The 19,136-nt window shown below is 53.6% G+C and overlaps 1 protein-coding gene across 1 annotated transcript in view; it reads right to left on the bottom strand.

The window, feature by feature from the left end:
- CORO2B (coronin 2B) overlaps positions 1-17,185 on the bottom strand; it is a 130,779-nt gene extending 113,594 nt beyond the window's left edge. The window contains exon 1 of the mRNA XM_037502796.2: positions 17,136-17,185. Coding sequence (XP_037358693.2) covers positions 17,136-17,150 — 15 coding nt within the window. The 5' untranslated portion in view covers positions 17,151-17,185. The remainder of the gene's footprint in view (positions 1-17,135) is intronic.
- Positions 17,186-19,136: the final 1,951 nt, after the last annotated feature.

The following is a 19,136-nucleotide window of genomic DNA, read 5'->3' as shown; positions in this document are numbered from 1 at the left end:
AGGGTGCCTCTGAGGACCTCTGCCGTGTCCTGCTGGCCCTGCAGGAGGGCACGGCCCAGTTTGGAGCATCCTCCCTCACTGAGAGCAGGCGGATGTGAGGCTCTGGCTTGGCTCCAGCCGGCTCAGGGGCTTGTGGGAGGGGTGGTGGAAAGCCAGCTTCGGTATTGCCCCCTGGGGTCCTGGATCTGAGGGAGCTCCAGGAACACCCTGGCTGTCAACTTCCTCTCCTCCCACTCATTCACCAAGGCCTGAGATCCTCTTCCCTGTTCCCACTGCCTCTGCCCTTTTGCAGACCCTCATCGGCTCAACATGGCTGCTGGGCTCCGGCCTCTGGCTTTCTCCTTTTCTATCCATCCTTCCCAAGCAGACATTTCACATAGCCAGTCAACAAACATTTCTGAGCAGGAAGCATGTGGCCGCCTGTAGGAAGGAACAGGGCTTAGTGTGACCCAGATCCCTCAGCCTCCTCAGCCACCTGTCTGATCTCTCTCCTCACGGTCTCCAGACAAGGGCCTCAGGGCCATGGCTTGAAGAGCAGGCAGCGGCCTCTTCTGAGCCTTTCAGCTTGCTAGACTCTCAGGAGAAAGATCTTCCCACATTCCACGTGGCTCCAGCCTCCCTCACTGCACACTGGGTCCATCCTCCTTTTAGAGCCAACCTCCTCAAAATGGCCCCTCCCAGCCCTCGCCCTTGACCTGCAGCATTTTCCTCAGTAGCACTACCTGACATCCTAATACTCACTTCTCTGTGTTCCTGCCCTGTCTCCCGCCCTCCAGGGCCAATTCCCAGAGGGCAGGGACACTTTCTGTTTGGCTCATGTTGTTGACTTGTCCCATCACCTCGGCTGCACAGCGTCTGGTACAGCGTGTGCTTAATGAATGTTTATTGTTGTGGAAGCTAATGACTCGACCATGTCTCCTCCCTACAAAATGCTCTTGACGGGCCCCGCTTCAGTCCGCTCATGCACAAGGAGACTCAGCTCTTCACCTCCTCTCCTTCCCAGCCTCTGACCTCCCCGCTCAAACAGCCCCCCACCCCAACCTCAAAGCCATGAAGGACCCCAGGAGTGTGGCTGCCCTGGCCCCTACTCATGCTTCCCCTTCCCTCCTGCATCCTTCCCCAAATCATTCTTGTCCTTCAAAGTGAGCCGCAAATACCACCCCCCTCAGAAGCCTGGCCCACTCTCCCAGAGTGGCCCAGCCCCCAGCCTCAGGACGTGCCCATCACTTCGAGGTCTCAGTGCTTGCCTCTTTAAAGTCAGGAGACTGTCCCCCCCTAAGCCATCACAGTGTCCTGCCTGGAGCGGCCTCAGTGGATGCTAATTTGTATTAAGATTCTGATTGCTTTAATGCTAATAACTGTTCCTAGCAATTACTCTTACAGGGCCCTCCATGGGAGACAGGAACAGCAAGCTAGCCTAGGAACTGAGAACAGAATCCCAGCCCCCAGGGAAAAGCCCCTAAGCCATGCCCCAGGGCTGAATAGAAAGCAAGAGGTGCCCTTCTTGAGTATGGACAGGAAAGAATTGAGATAACTCAGATTCTCTGAGGCTGCCACCAGACTCACCCGGAGCCACAGACTTTCACTTCTGAAGACAAGGCCAGATCCTTTGCTGGGGGAAATGCTACCTTGCTCCTCTGTGCAGAGACTGGGTGGGGGAGGGGAATGTAAACCGGACACCCTGTCCCCTTCCTGGGAGGAAATCCTGCCAGCATTCTCAGGGACATGGGACAGTGAGGCTCAGCTGGAGAAGGAAGGGAAGGGACTCCTCAGCTTGCCTGGGTCCAGGGAGCCCTCCCTCTGGCCTGATCCCACTGGCTATAGCTGAGGCCACTGACTGGGCTGAGTGCTCTCAGTTCTGCTTCCAGTCTAGTCTCTGGCTTTGAGCACTCTAGAACTAGGCCTTAGCACAATTCCCACACCCATTGCTATCCCTTCACTAGGAGCATTGCCACTTCACAGCTCATCTGACTCTCCAAATACTATCAAGAGGCAGGCAGAACTGGGTTGATAACTTCCTCTCTTCACAGTTGGAAATAAAGACCCAGAGAGGTTAAGTAACTCAATCAAAGTCACACAGCATATTAGAGGCAGGGCCAAGAATAGAAACTAGGCTGAGATTTTTTGTTATTCTTTGGAGTCACCAGGAAAACATGTGTTGAAAGGCTTTCCTGGGCCTGGAGACAGGAGGTTGAGAGAGCTTGCTGTCCCCTCCAGAAATCTCAACACCCTCCCCCCTTCCTTCTGCAAGCACACAGGCTCTGTCTGGCTTCAAACCTAAAGAAATTCCATCTCAGCTCACTGGTTCTCAGACATGGGGAGCAGCCCATTCCCTGTGGCTTCTTCCCTGGAGGATGTGTTCAATAAACAGAGCCCCTTTCTCATCTTCCTGCATAAATATTTCAGGAGACTAAGAAATAAACAGAACTGTGTTTGATCTGTTGCTAGCTACTCAGAAACCGGGGCTCCTCATCCCAGGCAGAACCCTGGCATTGCAATGTCCCCTAAGCCATGGGAAATCCATGAAGGCAGGACCAGTCACCTCTGCAGGCCTGTTCACCTGGATTGGAAGGCCTGGAGGGATCAGGGAGCATAACCCCTTTGTTTGTTTGCTTGTTTGTTTGTTTGTTTGTGTTTTAGCAGAAGTGTCCTCACCTACTCACCCACTGCTTGCTTTTCCTAGAAATGGGAGAACATGGTCTGCTCTGTATCTGTTGTTCTTGGGGAAGTTTTAGTTGCTGCAACCCACGTCCACACCTCAGGGGACACGAGGTTCCTGCACTGGCAGGCTTCACCTGCAGGGAAGGGGCTACAAAAGAGCCTCCAGAACAGGTGGACAAGACTCTTGCCGGGAAACCTTGGCAACTAGCAGGCCAGTCCCTCCTAAGTTCTTTTCTGTCTCCTCCTCCCCCCCGCCCCACATACACTCCTTTTGTTTATTCATTCAGGCATTCATGGTTCACATTATTCTTGGATATGGAGCATTCAGCAGCTCCCCATTGCCTACAGGATTCTGCCCTTTCAGACTCTCATTTCCTGTGCTTTCCAGTCTTGCCCCACCCCAGCTTCCCAACCACATGGCTGCTCAAGCCACAGTCCAGAGTGAGCCCAACTCCTACCATTCCCCCCAGGAGTCCTTCCCTTTCCTGAAAGCTGTTCTATCTTTGCCTTTTCTCCTTTCATTGTTTCTCTTACCCTTCTCAGGATGGCACATGTGCCACCTCTTCCAGCCTTCCTGGACCATCCCACCTCTCCACGATCTCCTTCCCAAGCTCCTTCATGGATTGCTGCCACCCACCCGGGGACTGCTCCTGTGACTCTCACGTGGGATATCCCCTCGTCACACCTGCAGGCAAATAGAGAGTGGGCTCCAGCTCTGGGGCAGCCAAGTGCTGCAGCACGAGGCTGCATCTGCGCAGGGCTACTCCAGAAGGAAGCGCATAGTGAAGAAATTCTGATGCCTGTGCCCCACCTCCCTGAGATTCTGATTCTATTGTTTGGGAAAGGGGTGAGGAGGATCAACTATAACATTTGCAAGGGCCCCTTGTTCAAAAATTTATGAAGCCTTATAAGATGATGGCCGCAGAAGACTAGCCCAACCATGCCATGCTGGACAGCCACGAAGTAGCCCTGGGGCCGGCGCTAAGGCTCCTGGTGATTCGCAGCAGAGTAGAAGGCCGCCGCTAATGCCAGGGGGAGCCCCTGGAGGGGCTGTGCCTCCAAGATCCCACCACAGTACATGCATCTGCATCTCTTGGGCTGCCTGGCACCAGTTTTTAAAAAGCGAATGGATACATGGATGAAGAGAGTAGGGGTTGAACCAGGAAGAACTTTTTTTTCCCATTTTTTTTTTTTTAAACTGAGGTGTAAAATATATCCCACATGCCCAAATATTGTGTTTGCTTGCAATTTTTAAAAAATTTTATACATGTATAAATTCCTGTAACCCCCATCACTCCAGAAGGCTCCCTCGTGCCCTATCCCAGTTAATACCACACCCCACCACCACCCCAGGGCACCACTGAAAACTGGGTAGATTTTCATCGAGAAGGACTCTCCTGCAGAAGGGAGCAGAATCAGCACAGTTGGGGATATTAAAGAAACACAGAAGAGGCCCTTGAGATCCTATCTGTGCAAAAGGCTGCTATTCACACTAAGTGGATGGAAAGACACACAGGCCCAGACAGGCTGCACACGTCCCCACAGGGTGATGGCAGAGCTGGACTCCAGCTGCGATTCTCAGCCTCAAAGCTTTGAGAATTGTTTACAAACTAGGAGGTCTGGGGGCAGAGAGAGAGAGCACACATAGCACACATGAGAGTAGAGACACAGCTTAGCAGGAGACACCAACAGCAGGGAAGGGAAGGGGAAGCTGGGTGAGGGGAGGGAGGTGGGCAACGCTGGGCAGCAGCAGGCATAGGTTCTGGGCATAAGCACAACCATAAGCTCATTCTTCTACCCGGCCTCACACCAGGTGATATATGCTACGACAATTTGGGAAACTGAGTCCCAACCAGAGGGGTAAGTGACGGGCCCAAGATCACACTGCCACACAGTATCAGATCTGGGGTCTCTCCTAAATCCCATGCTAATGGTCCTCTCATCAGGTCACAACCAAGTATTCCTAGGAGACTTAAGGCCCCCTGCTCTCTCCTGTCATCTCAGTCCCCAGATCCAACCTTTCCAGCAGCCCCAGGCAGGTGGGAAAGGCCAGGACTTCTCCACAGGCATCCCCTTGGGAAGAGCGGCCAGGGTGCAAAGAGATGCTCATAGGAAGGCTGGGCTGGAGGCCTAGAAACCCCTGCCCACCTCACATGGCACCCACCCGCATGTGTCGCCTTGCTTCCCCCCTCCCAGCCTGCACTTTCAGCCTCTGGCGGCTACCTCTCCTTCTTTCTAGAGGAAGCCAACCCGTGACCCCTTCCATGCCTTCGTTCCTCTACGCCTCTGCCTCTACCTGTCTTTCCCTCCCCTTCATCCACCTCTGCCTACTCATCTTTGAAGAGTGAGCTAAGATCTCTTCTTCCAGAAACCTCCCCTGACCTCTCCACCCTGCCCCCCTGGCATCACAATTCTGCACTCACATCTCTGCCACCACCCTCCCACATATCCCTGCTCACCAGCCTCCTCCCCCATGGCCCTTTGTCTTGAACTGCCTGGCCCACTCCCCCACTAGACTGGCTCCCCCTGAGGAAGGGACTGCTTTGCCCGTCCCTGTATCCTCAGGGCTGCATACAAGCACTCACCAATTGTTTTTGAGTGAATCTAGGGCCTCATTTTATTTGCAAGGGGCAAGGAGTGGGGTGGTCAGGGGTCGGGAGAGCATGGCTGGTGGTGTGGCGATGGGCAGACTAATGGCCACCCTCTCCACTCACGTTCCCCTGGCAAAACATGTTGGTGACCAGTTCTGCCTACTGCCCCCGGAGGCCCCATCAGGAACCTCCCCCAAGGCTCATAACTCCAGGGTCTTGCTTTGGCAGGCTGGGGCCCAGTCAGTGACAATCAAATAAGTCATTGCCTCTCCCAGGGGAACTGACACTCTAGTAATATCCAAAGGGGCCAAAGAACTGAATTCTATAGTGGGTGGTGGGCACGGTGATCTGGGAGGGCATTCTAGACAAACCATTGCACAGCATGACTCGAAGGCCAGGCCTCCTCAAGATGACCAAGAGAGACCCTCCCAAGCGCAGCACTTTGGCACGTGAATTGTTTTGACTGAAGATCAACTGAGACCCTGCAGGCTCAGGAGAAACTTACCACTCCCTCAACTACTGCGAAGTTGAGGGTATTACACAGAAGTAGGATTTTTACCAAAAGTAACTTTTCTATGGGAGAAACCTTCCCATGTGGCAGAGTAACATCTCATGACAGGGCATGTGGCCTTCGCCACATGAGTCTCCTCTCCTCATCACGTGAACCGCTCTCCTCTCTCTTCTCTCCCAGAAACTCCAGGCCCTTGGTCCATTCCTTAGCTCAAGACACAGACCCTTATTTTTCCCCACTGGCCTTAGAGTCCACATCCGTGTAGATTCTCCATACCTATGTAATTAAATTTGCTCTTTTCTCCTACCAGTCTGTCTGATGTTAATCTGATTGCTCACTCAGCCCAAGATGAGCCCAGAGGGGTGGAGGGAATGTCCTCTCTTCTCCTACTGTCAGCCACAGCCAGGCCGGTGGGCCACCCATTTTCTGCGTGCCCATGGCACATGCAACAGACACGTGCGATCAGAGTTCAGCTCACCCAGCCCAGTGCATGAGCTGGGACAAGTACTCCTTCCCTGATATTCCATTTCTCCATCTGTAAAGTGGGGATCACAGCAGAAGTGCATGAGATAACAGATGTGCAGCGCTGGGCCTGGTTGCTCTGTAGGTCCTATTACTTTCTTAAGGTGAAGGCCAGAGCTGGCTGCTCCCAGGCACTCCAGCATTCTGTTCTCTAGAGACCAGCAGAGGGTGGCTTTGTTTGCAGCGCCTCTCCTTCCCTCCACCCTCTCCCTTCCTCCTGCCCTCCCTCCAAGTCAAAGTTCCAGGGAAAACTTTGCTTGGAGACTTCTCAAGCTGGTGATAAGGTCTGGCCAGAGGAAAGCTCTTAGCAACCCAGGCTCCCAACCCAGAGGCCCTTCTAATGGTTTCAGAGGAACAAAGGAAGGGTAGATTGCCTGCAGCCTAGCAGGCTTGCCAGGAGAGTCGGCTTCTGGGAAGGAAAGCAGGGGTCACAGGCTCCTATGGAGACCAGGTTGGCAGATTGGCACCAAGGGCCCATGGCTGCCAGATCTGGGTAATCACAGCCTCAAGGCTGAGCAGAAAGAGCCTCAGAAATTGTCCCTCCTTCCTCTGCCTCAGCCATGACCAGGCCCAAGGGTGGGGCACTCCAGCTGGTCACTTGGGGAGACCATTTCAGGTGCCTCCTGCCATTCAAGCTAAATTCTCAGTTTCATTTCTGGAACTTTCTTCCATCTCTTACTTTTAATAAGCCCTGATCTCTACTAGAAGCCTAGAATAATCACTAAACTAAAACCCACATAAACTCATCATTAACCAGACCCAACTCAGCCATTTGCGTCTCCTCGGGCCAATTTCTGGGGCTTCATTTTTCTCCTCTGAAAAATGGGGGAACCCCTATACCTCTTCAGAAGCGCTCCCAGCTCTAGCAGTCCATGGAGCTACAAGAGTAAGAATGCAGTTTTAGCAACAACACCCAGGGAATGGCTTTGGTGTGATCCAAGTCCCACCCAATCTTATATCTATACACCTGGTACCCCAAAGTCTACACCACGCTCTTTCTGATGTGCAAAGACCTTTGACAAGCTCTGTGAAAGGTATGAAAAGGAACAAAACACAATCCCTGGCCTCAGCAATCTCACCAGTAAGTCAAGGAGTCAGGGTCCAAGCTCAGAGCACAAGCAGCACAGGACACAGCCCACTGGCCTTCACCTGTAAGGCTGTGCTGCAGACTGGAAGCTACAGGCGTTCCTGGGACAGAAAAGTTCACATGAATCCAGACTCTGGAAAGGCATTTTAACAGGACAATTAGGGCTTGAAGTAGCCTCACTCAAGAACAACTTGAGTTTGGTTGGTTATTAAATGACTGAGGCCGGAAGGCAGCCCTGGCGCCTGCAGAGGACAGATGTGTGATAATAAAAGTTATCAGATGGCTCCTCAGGTACACAGAAATCCCCTTTCCCAGGACTCCAAATTTCTAGGAATCACAAATTTCCCCGTGCTTTCCTGCGCATGTATCAACCAGGAGTTGACAGCACTGGCATAAATAGCAGTTTCTTTGTGAAGTTGAACAACACACACACACACACACACACACACACACACAAAACCCTCAGGAATGAAATCACTGTCCCTCTACTAACTGCTTTCTTTTTTTTTTTAAGATTTATTTATTTATACATAAGAACTAGGGTACAGGCCAGAGGTCTGGGGTATGAGAGGATTCACCAGAAACAGAGTGCAGTACAGAACAGGCAGGCTGACTGAAATCTACTGCTGAGGGGAGCAGCGGGTGAGACAGGAGAGGTCTGCTGTGGCATGTGGGTCACCTCCCTGGCTGGGATCGAACTTGTGCTGCAGTGGCTGCGGATAGCTTCATAGTGCTGAGACTTAACCCCTTGCGCCATCAGGGAGGTCCCATCTACTAACTGCTCTCTTACTATCAGCTAGTCTGCATGTTCTGGAAATTTTACTGATCATAAACTTGTTAGTTATGTAATTCCACTCAAGGTGTTTAAATGGTTTGCTGCAAATGCCCCAAGCATTTGAAAAGACAAGACCATAAACCCAAAAGAAAAGCAGGCCTGATTCTCAGGGGCAGCAGGAGGCCTGGAGCAAAACTCAAGGTCATTTCCCACTGGGGACCCTAGAGAGACTCAGCCCTGGGCCCCCACCTTCCACAGGGAGCTCTGGCCTGCAGAGAGCCAGGGTCGTGCAGATAGAGGTTTAGCTGCTTTGTTTGGCTCCCTTTTCAAATGAAAACAGGACACCCAATTTTTATAGGCAGATTATTTGTCCCAAGCATATTAAAACAGTCAAAACAGGAAGAAAGAAAAGCAACTTTTCATCTGTACCAATAGCCTGACAGTAAAAACAGATAGAGACTGTTTGGAAGAGATGAACTTGTTTCTCGTCTCTTACACCAACAGAGTTTGAATCACTTCTGAACTCAGGACTAAAGCAGGGGAGACGGGGGTTAGCCGCTGGACAAACCGTCTAACTCTGAAGTGGTGAGAGGTGAGGTGGAGGGAGGCGATGTGATGGAGGCATTACAAGAAACCACTCCTTTCCATGAGATCAACCAAGCGCCTTACTTACACAGCTGCATGTTACTTACAGAACCCTAGTGAGGCTAAGGCTGCCTACTAACTCCATTTTCATAGATGAGACTACAGAAGTCAGAAAAATTAAGGGGCTAGCCCAAAGTCACACAGGAGCAGAGGCAGGAGTACAGCCTGGGCCTGCTGCCTCCAGGTCCCCTGCTCTGGCCACGTTGCCATGCCATTGCCACCAGCCGGACAGAGTGGCAAAACAGACCTGGGAGGCAGGGTTGGTCCCAACGAGCTTTGAGATCTTACCTAGTAAGTTACCGGCCTTCCTTCTCTGGGTCTCTGTTCTGCAACAACAGAAAAGGGAAGAATAATCACAGCCCTCACAGCCTGCCGTGAAGATTAAATGAGTGAATACCTAGGAAACACTTTCTATGTGCCTGGCATAAGCTAAGGGTTGGCTACCGCTGCTGTAGTTGATTTTACTGCGGGTTCCTTGAGAGTAGGGACCTAACACCTGGTACAAGACTGGGGACGGCCTGCTAATAAACTAGAAAATGTATTAGATGAATGCGAACGAAGACTAAGAGTCATTCTCATGTTCCAAGAGAGTGCGGAGGGCCACGGAGGCAGAGGGCTGGACCGGATGCCCGCACACGACTCCCAAGATACACACAGCAGGGGCTGTAAGCACGCAGCCAGCGCCACTCCTCTGAGGGTGCCAACATCTGTCTCACACAGGGGCCAGTGAGTATAAGCATGAACTCCATGTCAAATGTCTACCTTCTCTGAGCTTGGGCAGGGCAGAACAAAACGCAATCAACAAACAGACTTTTAACATTAAACATTGTATCTCTGTCTCCATCTATTTATCTATCAATTGAGCATCCATCCATCCACCCATCCTCAATACATTCCTATAAGTTTTATTTATTTATGTATTTATTTATTTATTCATTGCATAGAATGATTGTGGTGTAGGTCAGACGTGTGGGAGGGTGGTGAGAGGAGAGACAGAGTGGGGAGCAGAACAGGCAATCTACTGAAATACACTTAAGGGGAGCAGCAGGTGAGACAGGAGAGGTCTGCTGCATCGTGTGGGCCACCTCCCTGGCCAGGGAGGTGATAGTGCTGAGATTTAACCCCTAGGCCATCAAGGAGGCCCTATCCTATAAGTTTTAAAAACCAAGACCCAATTCAAATAATCATACAGGTTAAAAAAAAAAAAAAAAAAAAAAAGCAGATGGCCATAACAGGACCCAGTAAAAATATAAGGTGGAAACTTTCCTGCTAGAGCAAAGTTTCCTTTTGGAAAATGAATGCCCCCTCCCTGTAGCTGCCTGCAAGCCAGGAAGCCCCATCCTCCCTTGTACAGCCCAGGGAGGCCCTTTAAGGGATGGCAGAGGTTGAAGTGGCACTTCCACAGCCCTCCTGCCCTGATCCCTTTATAAGTGGCCCAGGGACAAGCCATGCTCCCTAGGATCATCCAGCCACAGGCAGGAGGAGGGGAAGACAGCAGGAGTGAAGAACCCGGGTCTGGACTAGCCTCCATTCTGCCTCCCTGGGGAAACTTCTGCAGCTTCCTTGGCCTCCTGCACTGGCTTGCTCTAACATAAAGGAAGAGAGCTGCCACCTCTACCACAAAATTGCTCTGGAGACTGCATGAGTTGGCACATGCACAGAGCTCTCACCAACACATGGCACCCAGGCAGCACCCTGGGGAGCTGGTTTTAACTCCAGACTTTGGTTGGTGCTGTTCCCTCAGTCTCTTTTCCTCGTCTCAGCTCCCCCCCTCACCTGCTACCTCCTGCTCATCTTTTATGATTTAGTTTGAAAATCACTTCCTGATCTCCCAGACGAGGTCAGGCCCCTGCTATTATTCCCAGAGTTCCCTGTACTTCTCATTTCATAACCCCCAGGACACTCATTGTAAGCATTTGTTTAATTTTCTGTCCTCCCGATGTTAATAGCCAACATTAACTGCCAGGCATGTGGTAAGTGCTTCACACCAATCAGCCCATTTAATCTTTATTATAATCCACTTTAAGTACTACTATTACCAATCCCGATTTATAGATGGGGAAACAGTTATTCAGAGAGGTTAGGCAACTTGCCCAAGAACACACAGCAAGTAAATGATAGCATGCCATCTGTCTGGCTCTAAAGCTGGCATTCTTCACCCCCCTACTCCCTGGTACTCAGGGACCATATTGGGAGAAGGTCACTTCTGGTAAGGGCTGCAGCACTGGACCATAGACCTGCATTCCCTACTCAAAGCTAGCTTCATGGGAATGGAGAAGGCAACTCTGCCTCTGTCACACCTTATTCTGCCCTGGGCTGGTCACCTACCAAAGCAATCCTATGATGTTTACACTCTGCGAAGGGCACCTCCTCCCAGCACAAACAGGGGGTGGCTCCAGCTCCAGCAAAGGCCACAGGGAAACTTAATCAGGACACATCCAAGGGTGTCACCCTGAAGGCAGCATTGGTCAGCACACCTTGGTGCCAGGGCGACAAAGACAGGAGCTCCACATCCACTAAACCTGTGACTGGCCAAGTCAGGCTCAACTTCCTGCTCTGGAGAATGTGATCCTTCAGTGACAGAACTGACCTCGTGGCTGTACAGAAGACATGTGTACACGCATGTCTGCTTCAGAGCTGCTGTTCTCATAGCGATGCTGATTAATCTTCACAGGGTACAGATCACTATGTGATGGGACTGAGAAGTTTCTGGCTCCAAGTCAGATCTGGGTGTGCATCCGGCTCTCACCCACGCTAGCTTTCTGAGGAGGGCGTGGCTGTCTCTCTGCTCAGAGGCTGTTTATTTATCTCTGAATAAGGGGACCCCCCCTCATCCCACCGATGAAGAGATTCAGTGCAGTAAGTATCCCATGTTTGTATTCTGTAAACAGTCCTGAGCAAACCTGGGCACCTCCCATTGCTCTGTTAATTAATTGGAAGGAGGGTGCCAGCCAGAAACCAATTATGAAGTCCCTCCAGGGGACTCTGTGGGGTCTTGGGGGGGCAGGGCCAAAGGCAAGTGGCAGCTCCTCTCCTGTTCCCCTCCTCCCAGGCTGTGCCTCCTTAGCAGCTGGTCCCACACTCCAGGCCCACAAAGGAAAGGCTCATTCTAAACAGCTTCTTTTCAAGTGGAAGTCACTGGATTTGCATCTGTCCTTGCCTGGCAGGGCCTGCTCCATGCCAGCTGCTCCAAGCTTTCTAGGCTGCAGGCCGCTCTGCCCTGGGCCAGCAGAGTACACAGGGAAAGGAAAGGGAACAGTGAGCTGATCAGAAAAGGGAAGAAGAGGGTCTCCCTGGTGGCACAAGGGGTTAAGATGCAACCTATGAAGCTATCCACAGCCACTGCAGCACAAGTTCGATCCCCAGCCAGGGAGCTACCCAGATGGCACAGCAGACCTCTCCTGTCTCCTGTTGCTCCCCTCAGCAGTGTATTTCATCAGTCTGCCTGTTCTGTTCCCCTCTCTGTCTCTGGTGAATCCTCTCACCCCCCACACCTCTGGCCTGTACCCCAGTTATTGTATACATAACTAAATCTTTAAAAAAAAGCAAGAAAGAAAGAAAGAAAAGGGAAGGAGCGGGGGCTGGGCACAGAGGGAATTTGCACATTCTCTCATCTGCTGGACTCCAGACAAATTCTATCCAAATCAGATTCCAGGCCACCCCAGTGCCAGGAGCCGGCAGCGGCTGAGCCATGTCTGCTTCAGGCCAGTCAATTCTGAGAGAGAAGTGGAAAAACTCACTCCATCGCTGAGTTGCCAGGCCTGAGGCTGCCAGGTGGCTGGTCCAGCCATCGTCCTCACTCCCAAATCGGTCGAGCTCAAATGTGTGCTGACTCCACAGGAGTGGCTAGCGATAGGGTGGTTCTGGAGTCCCAGGGAACTTCACAATCCTTCCCAGATGCCTCTAAAAGCTGCCATAGGTACCCAGGTGAAGTGCCCCTGGGCAAGAGAACATCGAGCCTCTGGGCACACTCAGGAAGAAAGTAATTACCAGAGGAGAGGAATTTCATTGCCCAGAGGGAGGCACAGGGAGGAAGGAAAGAGCCAGCATTTCCTCAGCACTTACAGTTTGCAGGCAAGTCAGGCCTCTCTTGGCTGGCTTGTGTCTGCTGGACCTCAGAACCCTCACTCGGGTCTTAGGCATGCCTCCTTCCGCAGCCATCACTCTCAGGGCCTGAACAGCAAGGACCGTGGCTAGTGCATCCTGTGACCCAGATGCCTAACAGAGGCCAGGCCCAGAGGAGGAGCCCGAGGGCTAGGGCTAAATGAATGAATGACTGCTAGCCACGACCTCCTGCACCAGAACTAGCCATCTGAAAGAAGAACTCAGAGGAAGGAGGTAATGCAATGTGGAGCAGACGGCAGAAGCTGCTGCCTGGGGTGACGCAGTGGGGTAACTGAGGTGGTCCTTCCAAGCCTGCCCCTACTCAAGGCTGCCTGACCTCCACCTCACACTGCAGCCAGGTAGACCAGCAGTGACAGGGCCCAGGCACCGGTTTGTTGAATGACTTTAAGCAAGTCACAATTCTGCTCCCTGGGCCTCAGGTCCCACATTTGTCAAGAGAGAAGTTTGGGTGACTTGATTGCTCAAACATTCTATTCTCCCATGAGCCACTCCATAGGGCCACTAGAGACTTGTGATCTTTGCCACACAGTTAACTGCTATTAAAGACCCAGGCAGGGCAACACCCCGCTCTGGTCCCGTCACATTCGGCAGGAGCAAGGGGCTGCCATCTGTGAGCTGAGCTTTGCTGGGACGGGGCAGGGGAGCCAAGGCTGACCTGCAGAAAGAGACCAGGATGCAGTTGAGGATGCTGCTCAATTAAACAGGGTATCAGTTTCCTAGAGGGGAGAGGGATGCTGGAATCAGGGTCTCCCTTCACCCACATGCCTTCTTGAGTCCTCACGTACCATAGGCACCCCTGCTGCTCACCTGCTTGGGCTGCTGACCCCCTGAGCCAGCCTCGGGAACCTGGACAGCACTGAGTTCACTGGCATTGGACCTAAGGAGGCACACCCAGGAACCAGAGCGCCGGGTCGCTCCAGCCATCACTGTGCTTACCCAGAAGCTCCAGCTCTGGAGCGTCCAAAAGAGGCGCCTCAGGCGGTGGCAGAGCCCTAAATCACAGTCTGCAGACTTTCCTGATAGCCTATTGACTCTATGCTACCCACAGTTCTAATGGATTCTGTTCTGTTTTCCGGTTGATGACACTTTAGAAACAGATAGTTAGAGATGGAGGAGCACTGTCCATCTGGCAGATGACTGAAACGGAATAGAGATAGAAACATAAAAAGCAGGCACAAGAAGAGGAAGAAAAAATTACCCAGAATAAAATTATCTTGTTCCTAGGAAAGTAGCTTTCATCCTCTCCCCCCTCACTTTCCCCCCTGGAAGGAACTAAAGGGACAGCTTTGACCTCTTGGGCTGTTGCTGGTCTGGGAAACTGCATCTGGGCCTCACCCCTGCTGTCTCTTCCTTTTTTCTTCTTTCTTCTCCTCTTTATTACATAAAGAAACTAAAGCAGTTTAATAAAACACACAATAAATAGAGTTTGAGACACCCTACCCAGGACAAATGTCATCAGGCTAGAAGCCCACGATCCAGAGGTTACACACATGGCTTTCTAACTCTGGTGCTAGTTAGGGCAGGAGTGCCTCTAGAAACCCTAGGGCTTTACATGCTGTTTCTCCAGCTGCACCCCAGTAGGAAGGGGGCTAGGGGATGTATGAGAGGAGGTGGCAATGGAAAGTTGAGACCTACGACCTACTTCCTCTAAGGAGGCGCTACTGAGAATCTAGCAACTTGCCACCAGAGTTCTCCACTTTCTAGGCCTTTCTGAGCTAAGACCATCTCATGCAATCCACCCTCATCCTGAACCTGAGGACTCTGTGCTTTGACATAAAGGCTCAGGGCATAGTTCCAAGGGCAGGATGCTGGTGCCCACTCCAGACCTGGTACCCTATACCTGGAAGAGAAACAGCGAAGGCCGGAGTCTCACCCTCTAACCCATCCTTTGGAGCCTACCTCAGATTCTGTTTAGGGCTCATCTTCATATCCTATAACCAGACCACCTCAGAGAACAAAGAGCCCCCAGTCTCCATCAAAGCCAACATCCTTGCCAAAGCTGAAGCTGTTCCAAGGCTCAGTGGAAGGGACCCTAGGCATGAAAGCCAATTCCTGCATTTCACAGATTAGAAAACAGGCCTAGAGAGGGAAGTGACTGGCCCAAGTCACCCAGTCTGAGTGGCTGATTTAGGACTAGAGGCCAAGCCTTAAAGCTCCCAGAGACTGGTTTCTTCTAGTACTTGTGGCAGGCTTTAGGCATAAGGAAGTGCCCCAGACCCCTCTCCTGCATCCCTCCTGCTCTTCCAGCCCTCCTGGCAGGAACATTTCTAGTGTGTGAAGGGCTGGCAAGGGGAGAGAAGATAGGGTTAAAGTGGGGATTTTATTTAATCCTCTGAGCTGGCTTAAAAGGATGATGCCACATTGGTTAGAGTAGGAGAGAGTCATGGGGGGCTTGGTGGGGGTTGGAGGGAAAGGGAGAGCACAGCTCAAGGCAATAATCACTGGATATCAAGAGGCCAGGCTGCCAGTGGATTTCACGGACAAATGCACACCTTCATGAACTCCCCCATCCCAGGGCACTGGCCTCCAGGTAGTGCCCCACTACCACGGAAATGACCCAATTTTTAGGGTGCTCAATATTACAGAGCAATGAGACAATCACAGATTATAGACTGAGATAGACCTGAGGGCTAACCCCAGCTCTGCCACCTACTTGCTGGGTGACCTCAGGCAAGTCACTTTACTTCTCTGAGACTCAGCTTCTTCCTCTGTTCAAGGGGGCTGAATACATGACTGCAGGCCTCCTAGGAAGGAAGGCTGCCTGAGCTCAGGGACAAAATGAGCTCAGAACTCAATTCTCAGGGCCGTTGTTACAAATCTCACATCCTTTCTCATCTAGCCTCATCCATTAGTCTTCCGCCCTGGCCTGATTCTGTCTTTGACATTAATAACCTCAATGATAAGCGTTTACAGCATTTCATAACACTCTAGCACCTTACCCCCTGTGGGTCATAGCAGCCCTAACAGTAACAGCCGGAGCCAAGGGTGCCCGAGAGCCTCCAAGTTCATCTTCCCACAATGTTCCCAAGTCCCAGTTGTGGAATTGAGCCCAAAGACCCCAACCAAACATGCTATCTTGTGGCAGATCTTACTGTGGGCATAGGTAGCCCCTGGCTTAGAAGGAGCACAAATCAACCTCCACCCCCCTTAAAGTCTGATGCTCCATCTGACCCACTGCTCTGACCACAAGCAAGCTGCCCTTCCCACCATGGCCTCCAGCTCTCCAGTTCTGAGAGCCAGCTGGGCAGCTGGTGGAGTCTGGGTTTAAGTGCATGAGTCACCAAACCAAGGCTAAGGCTGAGTTGTGAGCTCCCTGAGAAGTTTGGGTCCAACCCTTTGACCTTACTGGTCCTTCAATCACCCGAGGATCCATATGATCAGTCTTGCATTCCACAAGAGGAAACTGAGGGCCAAGCAGAAGGGTCCAGTCAAGGTCACTCAGAGGGGTTGGGCAGAGTTGGGGACTGAGTTCCACTCTGCCCAGCCACTAATCCCAAGCACTTTCTATTACCTGGTCTGGTTTCCTCTTAACTCTTTCTGCCCCATACCGGAAACTCCCTCTCCTGGAAAGTCTTTCCAGTAAACCTGGGCCTCTACAGCAAGGTTCAAGAACCCTCCTCCAAATGGGGGCTGCCAGAATACCCACCTCCCTCTTCCTTGTCACAGCCTCTCCCCCTATCTTCAAGCCACCACAAAACCTTTCCTGTCCCTGCAAGCCACTCCGGGGCCTGAGAAGCGCCTGCTCCACTGAGTGGCTCTGGAGCGGGGCCAGAGTTCCTGGATGGGCGGCAGGGGCCGGCAGGTGGGGTGGGCTTTCCTTTCCACCTCAGAGCAGCAAACCTATTCCCACATCCACTGGCCTGCGCCGGTGCCCGCCAGTGATAGTCCCGGCGGCGCGCTCCGAGGGGGGGAGGGGGGCACCACTGGGCTGCCCAACACCGCTCCCCAGGGGTTAAAAATGCAGCATTCAAACAAGGGTTAAAAATGCAGTCGTGGGGTTGGGCTGGTGCGGAGGGATGTTGTCCAAACCACAGCGGCTGCCAGAGCTGCATCCTCCCCCTTCCCTCCGCAGTCCTTGGGGACGCGAGCGGCCGGGGGAGCCGGGGAGGAGCGCGCCGCACCTTCCCCGCACCAGCGCCCCCTCCCCACACCCACACCCCCGCGCCCCCAGCTGCCCAGGCCGGGGGCTGCAGGCGCCGGCGGGCTTCGGGCGCTTACCTTTGTGACAGTCATGCAGAAAGTCCGGGGCGGCGCGGGGGCGCGGGCGCGGGGGGCGCGGGCGGCGGCCGCGGTCCTGGGGGGTCCCGGGCGGCGGCGGGCAGGCAGGGGGTCCGACGAGGCTCGGCGCGCTCCCCGCGCCCGGCTGGCGGCTCGGCGGCGCCTGGGGCCGCGCTCCACGGGCAGCGCGCAGGGACCGCTCGTCGGCGCTCGCCCGCCGCTCGTCGCTGATGTCAGCCCCGAATGTGCATTTATAATAGATGAGCCTCCTTCGCCGCAGGAAGGCGAGGCAGGAAGAAAGGGAGCGAGGGAGCGGGCCCGGGCTGGGGGGCGGGGGGAGGAAGAGGGGCCGGGAACTCGCTACAAAGGAGGCGGAGGGAGGAGGAGGAAGCGCACGCCCGCCCGCTGGCGCGCCCCGCGCCTCCGGCCCCGATCTCCCGCCGCGGGGGACCGCCGCGCTCCAGGCCCGGGGCAGGCGCCCCGGCCCCCGGCCTTAACCCCTTCAGGCCCGCGGACGCCCCGCGCCGGGCGAGGCGGAGTCCTGGCACCTGCCGGCCGGGGCAGCGGGCGGCCCCCCGGGCTCTCCGGAGCCGCGCTGGCCGGGGGCCCTGGTGAAGTGGCGCGCCTGGCCGCCGAGGCGCCGCGCGGGCCGAGAAGACCGCCGGGCTCGCCCCCTGGAGGTGCGCAAAGTCGACTCCGGGGCCCGGAGAACCCCGCGGCCGGCAGAGAGGGGCGTGGCGCGCAAAGCCCTGGAGTTATCCGGCGCCCCAGCCTCGCGCCATAGCCCCGCACACAGTGTCCCGGGATGGGTTGGTATCAGCGTCGTTTGAATCTAATTCCCGAAGGGATCAGCGCGAGAGGCTCACAGTCAGTTTTACAGAAAAGGAAACTGAGGACCAGGGAGAGAAGTGACACCCAGCCCGGCTCCCCGCGCTCCTGCTGGCGCCTGCGCTCCATGTCGCAGCTCGCTGCCTGCCCAAGCCCTGGTGGTAAAAGCGCGCCCTGGAGACGGACTGGGCCCTGTCCTGCGTCTGCTACACCACCCCGAGTGCGGGGCCGCTCTGGAAGGCGTGTCGTGGGTGGTGAACTGATTCCGACCTGGGCCCCAGCATATCCTGGAGCTGCTGCTGGGGTTTTGAGGGTCAATCGCCTGAAGGTGACCTGGCAAGTCTTGCCAAGAGAGGCCTCCTCCTGACACAGGAGCAGAACCGGTTTCTGCAGATCCTGAACCACTGAGACCTAGGAGGGGAGGGGTTGGCATTGACTGAGGGGAAGGATCACCCGAGCACGACAGCCCCTGTGCCAGCCCGGAAGAGCTGGCCTCCTGCTCCACCGCGATTGTACATTGCAGACACCCACGACGGTGCCCACGTGGTCCATGAGCACCTGCTCCGTGGAAGGTGCTGGAGAAAGAGAGGTGTTCCTATGCTTGTCTTCAAGGAGCGCGCAGGGTTAGACTACAGCAACAATAATAAAGTGATCGGCATCTGCAAAGCGCTTTCTGGCTCCTCTTGCTATTTTTATTTACCTATTCTCTTGGAATCTTAAACGCAACAGTAAGAGGAAGGCATTACCATTCTCATTTTGCTGATGGTGAACAGAAGCAAAGAAGGGATGGAACCTGCCCAAGAACACACAGTGACAGAGCCTGGACTTGGACTGAAGTCTTAAAATCAGGCACAGCTTTGTGTTTGGATCTGTGAATTCCAGGGTTTCCTCATGCCTGCTGCCTCCTTGGAGCTTGGCACTTGTCTTGGAAAGTGGATGAACAGCTATTAGTCTTGGGTTCGCACCTGAGGAGTTTGAGTAGTTTGCTAAATCTTGATGCGGATGTTACTGTAGGCCTCAGCAATGCCTTTGTGCAGACCCTTCCTGGGTGTGTAACCGTGTTGGAACTTGGCTTTGGCCACGTGGTTCACCTGCCAAGCTTGCCTCCCCCTTTCTCCTTCCTTCCTCCTCAGCCCTTATCCCACAACACTCCTCATCTCTCAGGGCTCCACC

This window comes from Talpa occidentalis, unplaced genomic scaffold (assembly GCF_014898055.3).
Source record: "Talpa occidentalis isolate TD23 unplaced genomic scaffold, MPIMG_talOcc4v2.1 talOcc4.11, whole genome shotgun sequence".
NCBI lineage: Eukaryota > Metazoa > Chordata > Mammalia > Eulipotyphla > Talpidae > Talpa > Talpa occidentalis.
This window is presented reverse-complemented; position numbering and strand designations above follow the sequence as displayed.